This window comes from Corythoichthys intestinalis, chromosome 15 (genome assembly GCF_030265065.1).
Source record: "Corythoichthys intestinalis isolate RoL2023-P3 chromosome 15, ASM3026506v1, whole genome shotgun sequence".
In the NCBI taxonomy this organism is placed as follows: Eukaryota; Metazoa; Chordata; class Actinopteri; order Syngnathiformes; family Syngnathidae; genus Corythoichthys; species Corythoichthys intestinalis.
Window position 1 is genome coordinate 24,997,387 of NC_080409.1, and position 12,793 is coordinate 25,010,179.

General features: G+C 40.5%; 1 protein-coding gene across 8 annotated transcripts in view; it reads right to left on the minus strand.

Annotated features, from left to right (window-relative positions):
* Positions 1-12,793, minus strand: part of ralgapa1 (Ral GTPase activating protein catalytic subunit alpha 1) — a 148,181-nt gene that overhangs the window by 120,647 nt on the left and 14,741 nt on the right. For 7 of the 8 annotated variants that reach the window (XM_057860334.1, XM_057860337.1, XM_057860336.1 and 4 more), the window contains 13 exons: positions 12,710-12,767; positions 12,559-12,602; positions 12,282-12,459; positions 11,832-11,947; positions 10,007-10,145; positions 9,728-9,936; positions 6,774-7,097; positions 6,481-6,651; positions 3,710-3,781; positions 3,454-3,602; positions 3,100-3,223; positions 2,564-2,710; positions 1,302-1,392 (listed from right to left, as the gene is read on the minus strand). In XM_057860334.1, coding sequence (XP_057716317.1) covers positions 1,302-1,392; positions 2,564-2,710; positions 3,100-3,223; positions 3,454-3,602; positions 3,710-3,781; positions 6,481-6,651; positions 6,774-7,097; positions 9,728-9,936; positions 10,007-10,145; positions 11,832-11,947; positions 12,282-12,459; positions 12,559-12,602; positions 12,710-12,767 — 1,822 coding nt within the window. The remainder of the gene's footprint in view (positions 1-1,301; positions 1,393-2,563; positions 2,711-3,099; positions 3,224-3,453; positions 3,603-3,709; positions 3,782-6,480; positions 6,652-6,773; positions 7,098-9,727; positions 9,937-10,006; positions 10,146-11,831; positions 11,948-12,281; positions 12,460-12,558; positions 12,603-12,709; positions 12,768-12,793) is intronic. The other variant, XM_057860335.1, reaches the window with a different exon arrangement.

Here is a 12,793-nt window from a genome sequence, read left to right on the forward strand (position 1 = left end):
ACCGCACCCTGAGAAAGATTGTGGAGAAGGGCCGATTCCAGACCTTGGGGGACCTGCAGAAACAGTGGACTGAATCTGGGGTAGAAACATCCAGAGCCACCGTGCACAGGCGTGTGCTGGAAACGGGCTACAAGTGCCGCATTCCCCAGGTCAAGCCACTTTTGAACCTGAAACAGCGGCAGAAGCGCCTAACCTGGGCTACAGAGAAGCAGCACTGGACTGTTGCTCAGTGGTCCAAAGTACTTTTTTTCAGATGAAAGCAAATTTTGCATGTCATTTGGAGATCAAGGTGCCAGAGTTTTGAGGAAGATTGGGGAAAAAAGAAATTCCAAAATGCCTGAAGTCCAAGGTCAAGTACCCACAGTCAGTGATGGTCTGGGGTGCCGTGCCATGTCAGCTGCTGGTGTTGGTCTACTGTGTTTTATCAAGGGCAGTGTCAATGCAGCTAGCTATCAGGAGATTTTGGAGCACTTCTAGCTTCCATTTTCTGAAAAGCTTTATGGAGTTTAAGATTTCATTTTTCAGCACGACCTCGCACCTGCTCACAGTGCCAAAACCACTGGTAAATGGTTTAATGACCATGGCATTACTGTGCTCAATTGGCCTGCCAACATTCCTGACCTGAACCCGACAGAGAATCTGTGGGATATTATGAAGAGGAAGTTTAGATACACCAGACCCAACACTGTGGATGAGCTTAAGGCTGCTATCGAAGCATCCTGGGCCTCCGTAAAACCTCAGCAGTGCAACAGGCTGTTTGCCTCCATGCATTGAAGCAGTCATTTCTGCAAAAGGATTCCCGACCAAGTATTGAGTCAATAGCTGATATAATCAATTGAAGGTTGACTTTTTTTGTATTAAAAAACACTTTCTTGTATTGGTCGGATAAAATATGCTAATTTTTTGGGATAGGGATTTTTGGTTTTTCTTGACTTTTTTGCCAAAATCATCAAAACAATAAAAGGCTTGAACTACTTCAGTTGTGTGGAATTAATCTAAAATATATGAAAGTCTAATGTTATCAGTACATTACAGAAAATAATGAACTTTATCACAATATGCTATTTTTTTCCGAATGACTAGTATATAAAAAAATTGTTTGGCGCCGTCTTGTTGCATCTTGGCACCAAGAAACTACATTGTCGTGAAAGGTACAGCTTCTGTTTGACAAGCTAACGCTCTGGCGAATATAAAAGCAGTGCTTGAGTGACATCTTGTGGAATCTATTAGCAAATATAAACCTTTTTGGGTGTGCGTCTACAGGGATATTTTTGGTTATTTGTTGTCCCAGTAAGACTAACCTTTTCCTTTGTGTTTCTTCTGTTTTTGCTCACTGAGTTTGTCAAGGGGTAGTTCATTCAAGTCAACAGTGTACAGGTTCCTGGCCAACACCTAAACCACAATACCACAAACTTGAAGTGTAGCACCAGTGTGAGAATTATGATACATCCAAGGGCGTAGGTATGCACAGGGACTGTAGGGACATAACAATACCAAGTTTTCAGAATGCTCAAATTGTCCCCACCAACTTTTAACCAACCTTCTTTGCGTTAAATAATGACTTGAGTTATATCGGTAATTTAGATTGTCTTCCCATATGTTGTAAGGATAGAACTGACCATACCCTCATTAAGTGAATTACAGTACTTCCATTATGCTCAGATTTACATTGACCCCTTTTCACTTGCTGAATAAGGCTGTCCATGTTTTCCCTCAAACGCACATTTGATTTGCTGATGACTTGACACCCCAAACACACACACGCATTCACAGCTCCGACAGAAATACAACATGCCTCCTCCTCCGCCTGCTTCGAAGACGAGGGATATTAGAAGTAGCAACAACAGCCACTTTAGGTAGTGTAAAAAGACGTCAATGTTGTGGAGGTTGGAAACACACCACTAATTTTGTAACTGCAAGTCCACCCTGCGTCAGCGTTAGCATAACATTAATCTGTGGGAATTTTTTGAAATTTATTAAACTGTAAGAAATGTAGTGGGAACTAAGGTTTCCCCCCTTCTCCCCAGTTGTCATTTTTATTTTATTTATGTGGTCTTAAAGCAGCCCAAAGGAGCTTTCATTTTTTGTTGAGTTTGGCTGTGCTTGTGGACAAAAGCAGTAGTGTTTTACCTGAAGCAAGGCTTAATTTTATTCATTTTTGTTATTCCCTGACTAAGACGTTTTTTGTGATATTTAATTTATTGCGAGGAGTGATTGGTAGTAAGACAGATGTTTATTTTTTTGCATTCCTGGACAGTTAAGAGATGGTTAACAAGTTTGTATTTCTTGTGTATGTTAATATAATTTGTGTTCAAATATTGCAATTTAAATTTGCTAATAAAATGAAAGTTTTCAAAATGTTTCTTTAGTAGTTTTTGAAAACAAAGCTTTGAATCGAACAGTGAGTGTATCACCTGAAAAAATACATATGCACTACAAAAACCTGGCAGGTTATGCTGTTATATCGTCCCTACCAATATTGAGACCAAACCTACACCCTTGGATTCAACATAGCAGCCTGTGTTGAATGATTAATACAAAGGACATTAAATTATTCTTTTACCTTAGTGAGAGTCTCCATCGTGAGAGACCATTCAGTCACCAGTTCCTCCCAGCAGGTAAGAGAAGAGAGAACTGAGAGGAGGTCATCCCATAGTTCTCTGCTTATGTAGACGTTTAAATTTCCCTTAATCCAGGCTACAATCAATGTCTGCAGATAGATAGTGATGAACTGTTATCAAGATCATCTTTGAAAGGAGGAATGTTCATCATGAGGCTCTTAAAAACCAAAGTAAAACTCTTTAAATGAGGTCATCACTAGTAGACGTCCAATCCATTTGAACAGCTTAAATTGGATTGGACTTCTAGCGCCGTCAGTGGCAATAAATGAGTTAACAAGGAAAATGCTAAAATAATTAAAATATCCTCCTTTACTATCAAGAGTAGTGCAAAATCGATGTTACCCATGGCAACAAATTTCTGGTGACCTACAGTCAGGCAAAAACAAATAAGAAAAACATCAAAAATATACTTTGACAACTCTAATATATGCAGGCTGTGGGCCCTCCCTCTTGTCTCCAGCTTGTGTTGAATCATTACCTGAAAGATGGGACCAGCCAGCCTTCCCGACAATGTGTTGCTCTTTTTTCCTTGAGGCATGATGGATGGAGGTCTCTTCATTACTGACTCTGTCACTCTCAATAAAACAAGTAAAATCTGCTCCCTACAAAGGGGAAATAGTACGTATGTATACATATATTTTTAAACAGGGAAGCAAGTAGATGTGATGGATGCGCACATTCTCCAGCAAGTATGTTTACACACAATGAATGATTGTTAAATGTGTATTAAATGATTGTGTTTGTATGTAGCTCTGATTTCTATTTATAGCATTTAATTTACTTATTTTCCCTTAACGAGTGAAGACATAGTGTGTCCATCTTGCATCATTACCATGTTTTCTGGTCCATGGTTTCATGCATGACAAGGCTGCGGTAGATGTTTAATACTCGCTTGCACATGTCAACATGCTCCTCTAAAAGGAACTTGATATCGTTGGCTGGCTCCATTAAAAAAACATTGGAGGAATGGGTAATAAATACCTAGAAAGATGACACAAATGTCACATTAAGTGGGTCCATCAAGCTTACTTAGACAAGGTAAGAGTAGAAAATTTGATTAGTATGTGTAATTTGTATAAAATCCATACCTGTAGCGTAGTCTGAACTCCTGCATGAACGCTATACTCCAACAATTCACTATCAATCATTTTATTTATTCCCTTAAGAGAGAAAATATATGGAGTCTGGTTAAAATACATTACCAATGTTACTGTATAAATTGAAGAAAGAACAGATCAAAAATGTGTTTTTTTGTTTGTCAACTATGCGTTTCCTCAATGTATGTAAGCATTACATTGTACTAGTGCTGCAACGATTAATCGATTAACTCGAGTATTCGATTAGAAAAAAATATTTGAATTAAATTTTGTTGCCTCGAGTATTCGCTTAATTAAAGTGGCGTTTGAATGGTTTATTTCGAAAGTGATTGCATTTAGTTTTTTTGATTAGGGTGGATACACTGCCCTCGGGTCTGCCTCTTTTCACATGGCTGAATCCAACTGCTCCCTGTTAAGGCAAACGTAAGTTAAGTTTTTGTTTGAGCTAATGTTTTTTAATGCATTCGTAATTTAATTTATAGGTATATTTAGCCGTTTTTTGTGGGGATATGTGTCTAAACCATTTGTTTAGAGCATTGTTAAAAAATACTTTAGCATTTTGTAGCATTTAAGCTAGCGGACTTTTTCTATGTGAGTTAGACAATTGTTCTTTTGTTTTATATAGATCCTCATTTTTTAAAATAAACTTATACCGTTTGAGGCTCAGCTCAGGTATTTTAATTTTTCATGTTCCTTATCCGATTACTCGATTATTCGAACTAACTACTCCATCGATTAATCGACTACTAAAATATTCGATAGCTGCAGCCCTACATTGTACATGAATTACAAGTTTTTTGAGGATAACTTCTTTTGGGGCAATTTGTTTGTAAATTTTAAAATATGATCTTCAGTGCAAAACTTCAATTCAATGGGCCTTTTACATGGTGACACTGTGACACGAAGACGCAACGACTGTGTTGCGGAATGGCCTCGCCTTTACATCAGTACTTCTCAAATAGTGGGGCGCGCCCCCCTGGGGGGCGCAGAGCGATGCCAGGGGTGGCGCATCTGACCTCGGGGAACATGCTTTTTTTTTTTCTTCTTTTTTTGCCATACTGGAATGAAGTGTACTTGCGCATCCACTCAGTGGGTGGCAGTGGCGCGCTCATTTTTAAAGTGCGCGCAGTATTTTTGAAGTAAGCAAGAGCACACAGACGAGAGATATGAAGAGCTTTGCGCCGTTTTCGAAAGCTGTTTTCCGGCCGGACTCACGCAGCGACCGGTTCTCACGTGTCCGCCCAAGACGTGCCATTTTCGGCTTGGGATCGTCACGACGACCGCCGTCACCCACGGTTCTCCCTCGGCCGCCGAGAATGCGCTTTTTTTCGGGCCGTTTGCCTTTTGGCTTTGACATTTAATACAGTGGTAGGTGAGGAAAGACCACTGTTTACTGTGTCTGAAAATGATTGTAGCGGACAACCGGAAGCCAAATCAATTAAGACGCCACTTAAAGACATTAGACCCCAATCTCATTGATAAGCCACTTGGTTGTTTTTCAGCGAAAACGTGCCGAATATTGCCAATAATCGTCCTGCTTTGTCTGTGCTATATAAGTAAACCAGTGAGCACTGTTAGCATGCTCAGTGGAAAATAACCCCACGCTATTGCAAACTGGAGGTGATACTGTGAGCGGCGAGCTGCGAAAATAAAAACTGTCTTTTTGTCCAAAGACACTCTTTTTCCCTTCTATTCGGTTTTGTTTTTTCGGTCAAATTTTTTGGCATATTGTCCTCATAAGTTAATGTTTCTAATCAATTTGAATTTGTTATTATTTACTTATTTTATTTTTCAGTATCAAATGTTAAAAATGTACCTTGAGTATTTTTATAGTTTGGATGTGACTTTTTTTTTTTTTTTAAATTCAGGCAAATTGATGTGCGTTAAGTCTTTTCTGTTACAAACACAAACAATGTTGATAAAGTTATACTTTATAAGTTGATCGCTGTTATTTTCTGTAATAGAAACAAATGACAATGTGAGGCAGAGGCGTACTTATGATGATACTATTTACAGTGGCGGTAGAGTTTGGGGGGGCACGAAACATTTAGGTCTTCCTTGGGGGGGGCGTAACAGAAAATAATTGAGAAGCACTGCTTTACATGGTGACGGCAAAAACGGAACATGAAGACGCAAACTTTTGATTCCCGCCTCCAAAAGCGGAACTATTCGATTGCGGGGATTGCTCCGCAATCATATGAATGGAACGCTCTCACTCCAATGACATTAGCACACGCACACGTCACTTAGGGCATGTGCAGTCCCTGCTAGTAAATATTCAAAACAGAAAACATGGTGGAATGTCGGCTTTAATTTAAAATTTTTTATAATATTTTTACTTTAAATATATCTTATGTTTGCATTTTTGTGCCTTTTGAAGCAAAAGCAAAAAAAAACGTATGGACGCAATTGCTTCAAGTGGGGGGGGGGGGGGTATGTTGTCTTCCGGGTTGAGGAGGTTATTGACAAGGAAGTGCATCATTGGCTCTTGCCTTGTAAAACTGCAGTGCCCCTTAGGGTCTGGCATGAATACTACATCGCTTTCAAGCAGTTTTGCGACATTGTTCGAATGGAGACGGAACCAAGATGGAACCATGTAAATGCAAACACGAAATTTGTCGTATACTTGGAGCGTCACCAACTAAACAGTCCCCAAAGATCAGGAATTCATAAAAATCATATTGTCCAAAGAATTGTATTGTCATGAAATTGGTGATTTACACTCCTAATTAATACATAAATTATTTTGTGTGAGCCGTCACCTCATCATCCTTATCTGAGCCAGTATCCATACTAGTTGCTGTTGCTATTGGATAGAGGCCTTCCTCGGGCTCCTTCATGAATACTGGCTTGTCCTCCATGGAGATCCACTCCTGGTACACACGGACCACTTTCCGCATTGCTGCAGCTTCACACATTGGAAGGAGAAATGCCTAGAGTGGTAGATAGAGATTTTCCAACAATTCATATTTACTAATGCATGTTCTCTTTAACAAAGGTTGAGCTCAGTGGTATTATCAAACATTCTCAAATGGTGATAAAATTGCTCCTTCACCTGTCTGAAGATCTCAGTGATGAAGTTGATGCTGGTTCTCGAGCTGGTCAGGACTCTTCTCACCACCTCCATGTCTGTCAGCTGTTCTTCATCCATAGAGCACAGTGAGGAAGAGCTGGGTTCCCGCTCTGTTAACGTAGATGTGTTGGAGTGGCATTGCTCCGATTCCCCCATGGGGCCGGTACCCCCAACTAAACCAACGGTTCCTCCCCCTGGCCCAGAGAAATTCCCGCTGCCTTCAAGGTGGTTGTCAGACCGCAAACCAGTGACGCTGCCTTCATCTGAACTGCCAGCAGATCGAGCAGCAAGCCCAGCAGCTGCTCGCTGGAGATGAAACAATTGGCAATTTGTAATAACAAAATGAATTAAAAAAACACTTCATTGCCTTATTGAAACCTTGTAAATGGCGGAAAACACAGACAAGACTAAAAAAGCAGTTTCTGGTCTTGCACCCCTCTTTAAAATACGCTGCTGTATTTGAAGCCAAAAGAACTGTTGTGTTTGATGGAACAATATGTCTATATGCTGCCATAGCAGATTCATGGTGCACTAAGCCTCCGAACTATTTTTAATTTGCCCGTTTTACCCTGAAAACCCCCGTTCACAGACGTTGCGCAACCGCTTTTGTTTCAACCAAGCCATAAAAAGAAGGTAAGTAATTATATTTATTATTCAAAATGTCATTTTTAGCTTAGAATCATTAATTGATGTCTAATATTTGGTTACAAACAAAAAAAAAGACTAAAAAATTATTCACTCGCATAGTTTAAACTTTTAAACGAATTACATCACAATGAAAAATTTGGTGGCTGTAAAAAACTCACGGGTATCTACCTCATAACTAGTGTTGCACCGATACCATTTTTTGGCCCCGATACCGATACCTGGCTGTGCAGTATCGGCCGATACCGATATCATACCGATACCACCCCGTTTATATATATATAATCCCCCCCCCCAAAGAGCTACATAATTGGATGTGAAATCATTGCTATCAAGTCTTTGTCAGGCTGTTGCTTACCTTTGCAAAATAGGAAAAAGACGAGTACAAAGTATAATACTAGCCCAACAGTAAGAAAGTAAAAATAAGTTCATAATAATAAACTCTGAATGAACTGAGTAAACTTTTTTTAAACCTCTCAAAGGCCAAACAGTGCAACTTTCATGAAATTATTGTCACATTCTGCTGCTGGACGTCGCACCTGAATCCAATGCGGGCTCATCAACGCAGCATTTAAGCACGGGTGAGCTCAGAGAAGGCTGCCGAGATATTTGCTTTGCTGATCGCCATTTGACATCTCGCACTATAGTCTCGCTACATTTGCTTGTTACGCCCCTGCATTGGGGTTTTTTTCTGTTAGTGTGCTGCACTCGTTTGTAACCTCTACCCTGTGCAGGTATTTGAGTGTTTTTATTTTGGCTTTTTGGCTCGCTGCCTATCGTCGAATTTGTAGTATTGAGCTCCGTCGACCTGCAGTCACGGACTCATTTTGTTATTTCTACTATCCCGCGATCGCGTGTAATTTTTTGTTTGCAATTAAACCCTTGTACGTATCCCCCGCTTGTTGTCCGCGTCGAGGTCCAACCTTGTTTCCGCATTTGCGGACGCTAACAATTATAAGTAATAATAATTGACCAAAGCATCCCGTCTCTCTATTAGCCTCCTTTTTTCGGGAGGGGGGAGGGGGAGGCCCTTATTTCTATTTCTAAAAGGTGGCAACCCTACTTTGGAAACAGGTCCCAAATTACTGCGGCATTTCTTTCAGTAAAAGACAATAAAAGTAAAGTAGACGTAGTAAACTGACCAGAGATTGTTGCTCCAGTCCTGCGCCCTTCCTCAGGAGAGCAGTCCTGCTCTTGCAGGCTCAAACTCGTCGTGTTCATTCACGTTTCGTCTTCAAATGTTTTATAAGGTTCGAGGTATTGAAACTGGCCGATTTAACTCCACATCTCGAAACTTTCAGGCCGCAAATCTTGAATGCAGCCATTGATTTTAATTGACGGGATTTCTATTTTGAAAAATTTCCGACCGCCGCCATGTCGGCGCCGCCAAGCGGCCTTGTCATTGGTCAGGAGTAGGCCAATAGCGATAGCTGCTTGGTGTTCACGTGTCATCACACAACACAGAGACAAAGTGTTGTGAGCGCCAGGAGAGAAAAAAAAGGCTGGGGTCAAATGTTATAATAATGGACCGGTAAATGGTATCGGCGCAGTCTTTGTTGGTACTCGCCGATACCGATACCACCATTTTGGGCCGGATCGGCGCCCCCTGCCGATACTAGTATCGGTATATCTTAACTATCGCTTAATTGTTTTTTTTTTTTTTTATACTGTCGCATTTTCCCCGATATGGTAGATGATAGTCAATCCAAACAAAAAAAATTGAAAAATAACGTTTAAAAGGGTAACTACATGAAAAGGCAAGGCAAGGCAAGTGTTGGCTGCGATTTCTGCATCGCGACCCTTGTTATATACAGTAACCATGTTTCCTCCATAAATTTTTTTTTAAAAAATCCGGCTGTGGCCATTCACAGCTGTGTCTTGACACTCAGTGATACATGCTTCATGAAGTTTTTGGATCGAAACAAGGTGAGCACGCGATAATGTGTCGTTAAAATCGTGGCATCTTTAATTCTGCTATGGTTTGCTCTCGCCTCCAATTAGGGTTTTGCTGTTTAAATATTCCCCCCCCCCCCCCCCCCCCCCCAAAAAAATGCCCTCCTGTTCAAAATTTTTGTTGCCCCAGAAAATTGAGATTTTAAGCTTTACAATGATCTATCACACAAGCATATAGGACAATTTTGAAATTCGGCAAAATTGGGGGTCTCAGAGCGGAACTTCAAGTCACCTGAGTGTTTTCCGCCATATGTAATGTTTTTCCTTCCTATTCATTCTTTGATGTCAAACCCCCCAAAAAGTTCTGAGTCCATTTTAACTTTCAATACGTTTATCACCTGTATGTTCTTAGGGATGTTTTCGCCTTCTGTCCCTGGAATCTGCGTGTGTGTGTTGGGTCGTGGCTCCAGCCAAAAGGAAACCAGCCAGCGGATGAAGATGACCCGGGCCTGAAGGAAACTTTCCTTGGTACAATAGATAATTTCCCCACCATCCTGCTCTCTGCGCACCACACTGTAATAGGGCTTGGGACGCATTGGAGGAACCTCTGAGAACAAAAGGATGGACTTATGTGTTATGCATATCAGACTCCTATTAAAAGTGTTAAATTTACCAACCTAATATGGGGTTGTAGAGGCTAGTTTCCAAAGCAAAATTGGGAAAGATGTGGTGAAGGTAAAACTTCCTAAAGTGACCAAAAAGGAAGCTGAACCCACGTTCATGATTTTCTTTATTACGCCACTCAAGAGACTTGGCCTGGTTGGAAAACACAAATCAAGATTGTTTAGTACACATACAAAAATACGGTAAATTGGAGAAGAGCTCCTTTGTTCACAGTGACGCTTGAGTCAGAATGAGATCAAGATACGTAGATAGGAAATGCAAAGAGTCCATTGCAGATGACAACAGTAAAGGTGAAATTCTAACGGATGCAGAACGGCTGTGGAACGTAACCAGATGAAATGCAGTAGTCTATCATTAGAACACGTCTAATCCATTTGAAGAGGGAGGGAAGGCAGCAAATGAACAAACAGTTGAACAGTCAACTGTATTGCCGTCAATGCGTTAGCAGGATAACACAATGAAGACATCGCGTGGGCCACAGCTGCTCAAGCACTGGGAATGGATGGTAAGCTGATGAATTAAATTGTTAATTAATTAAATGAGCCTAAAAGTGCTGCGGCTTGACAGTATTCATAAACTGTAGACAATATTGTAATGTCTTTTAAGATGGATGTCCGCCATTAAGAGATAACGGAGTTGAGGAAAGTGACGAAATCGGTAGACAGTCTACCTGAAGGTGGGCCTGCGTGGGTCGCAGCCAACACCCACTTGGTATGATTCACTAAGTATTATTCGCAAATAACACATTAGCTTTGTTATATTGATGATTTCCAATTATACCTGCCCTTAAAACAAACTAAACTGTGTGATTGCAGTATTCTGTAGGTATGTTTCATCGAGATTAAACAATGGAAGTCCTGTAATTTTTTATGTCATGCCAAAAATATCAGAAATATGCTTGTGATCTTTATGCATGTGTCTTCTGTGCCGAAGCTAGAACCCAGACATTCTGCAGGCAGTGGAAATCTGGTGTAATTGGTACTAAATCAAGACATTGGGCATTCATTAAAGAAACACTTGGTAGTTTTTCAGTTCTGGTTGATTGTAGCGATGCAGGCGGACAAAAGCTATACTGTTTTGCCTTAAGGAAGACTGCGTTTCCCATGAGGACCAGCACTGCGTTTGACACCCGCGCGTCCTAGAATCATCAATCAATCAATCAAAAATCAATCTCCCAGTCGCCTGCAGATGGATTATATAACATTTCTGTTTCTATGTGAATGATGAAAAGTAAAAAGGTAATGAATCCAGTTGTGGCTAAACAATAGCATATGACGGTTAGCAACCATGTGGCTTAATGTGGCTAACCCCCACCACCACCCCCCCACCCTACTCGAACTCGTCAGCGCTAATGAGTACGGTTGAGGAGAGGGAGTGAAAGCCGGGCCAATGTTTATTCTGTATATCCTGGTAGCCTTCCTTTTATTTCCTCCTCAGACAAAACTTTTTGTCTCTTTTGTTGCTCTGCCATCTTAACAGAATTTGCGCGAAAGCGTTCGCATCGACTTCTGTCTTTATAATGAATGGGAAAAGGGTGAAGTGACGTATGCCGTAAAGTAGTCAAGACATTTGTAGTTTTTTTTGTTCCTACCAACCTCCTCAAAGTTAGTGTCAGTGAAAGCGATGCAGACCCCCTCAAGATATAAAAAAGGTGTCATCCAACTAGTTTTCAGTAGACATATTATCACAAATCTTATGAATATTTTATAAATTCTGAAAAGTTACCTATTCTTGCTCTAAACATAATTTAGTAAATAAAGAAATGCTATACGATTTGATAATGTTGTTAGTTGTGTTAGTTAGAAATAATGATAATACCTGGTTTACCATGTATTTCAATAGCGCTTCCAAGAAGTAAGCAGTAAGGTCCTCCTGGTTCTTGTCACCTGACTGGGGATGTACCAGTGGGGTGATCTCTTCTGGGGTTACTTGAGCTAAAAGATGGAATTGAGAAAGCATCTCATGTAAAGGTAAAACAGAAACATTAAAAAAAGGAAAGCAGATTGTAAAAATCTGGGAATTCAGTTACACATTTCCATAAAATAATAATATTTTTTTTGTATATACAGTGGGGAGAACAAGTATTTGATACACTGCCAATGGGAAAACCCATTGGCAGTGTATCAAATACTTGTTCTCCCCACTGTATGTACCACCAAGGCAAACACAGTTAACTTTTAATATGGAATAGGGTTCGGACCACATTTTTACAGATCAAATGGTACATCACCATCTGACTAATTGTTATGCCAATTCCCTTTTACTTACTCTCAGTTAAACTCAGTGGTGGGTTAATTAGCGTGTCCAAAGTGCGTGGAGTCCCATGGCAGAGTGGAGCCGGGAAGCCAGGAATTAAACAGGCAAACATACAGAGTTGCTCACGTTGAGCATTATTCTGTAATGCCTGCATCCACAGCAGGAACAAGCGCAAACCTTCCCGGCGGATCTGCAGTGCACAGAAGCCAGTGTTTTATGAGTGTAATTTACTAAAAAAAGGACATTAAGTAACTCAATCTTGATTTGGAGCCATAAAGAAATAAAGCACCTTTAAAGAGTTACCGATGTGCAACAACTTCTTCAGGATCAGTCCTGAAAGAGAAAGATGTAACCAATAAACTATGCTGCGAAGTTCAGCGTTTAGATACAGGAAACGCTTCAACGCATTTTGTACAGAGTTCAACAGACGAGTCTGTTACCGATGCTGTGAAACTGCCATCGACCCTGAATCCTCTCTGGGAGGAGCTGGAGAATTTTCTGAAACAAAAGCAGAAAAAAGAAAA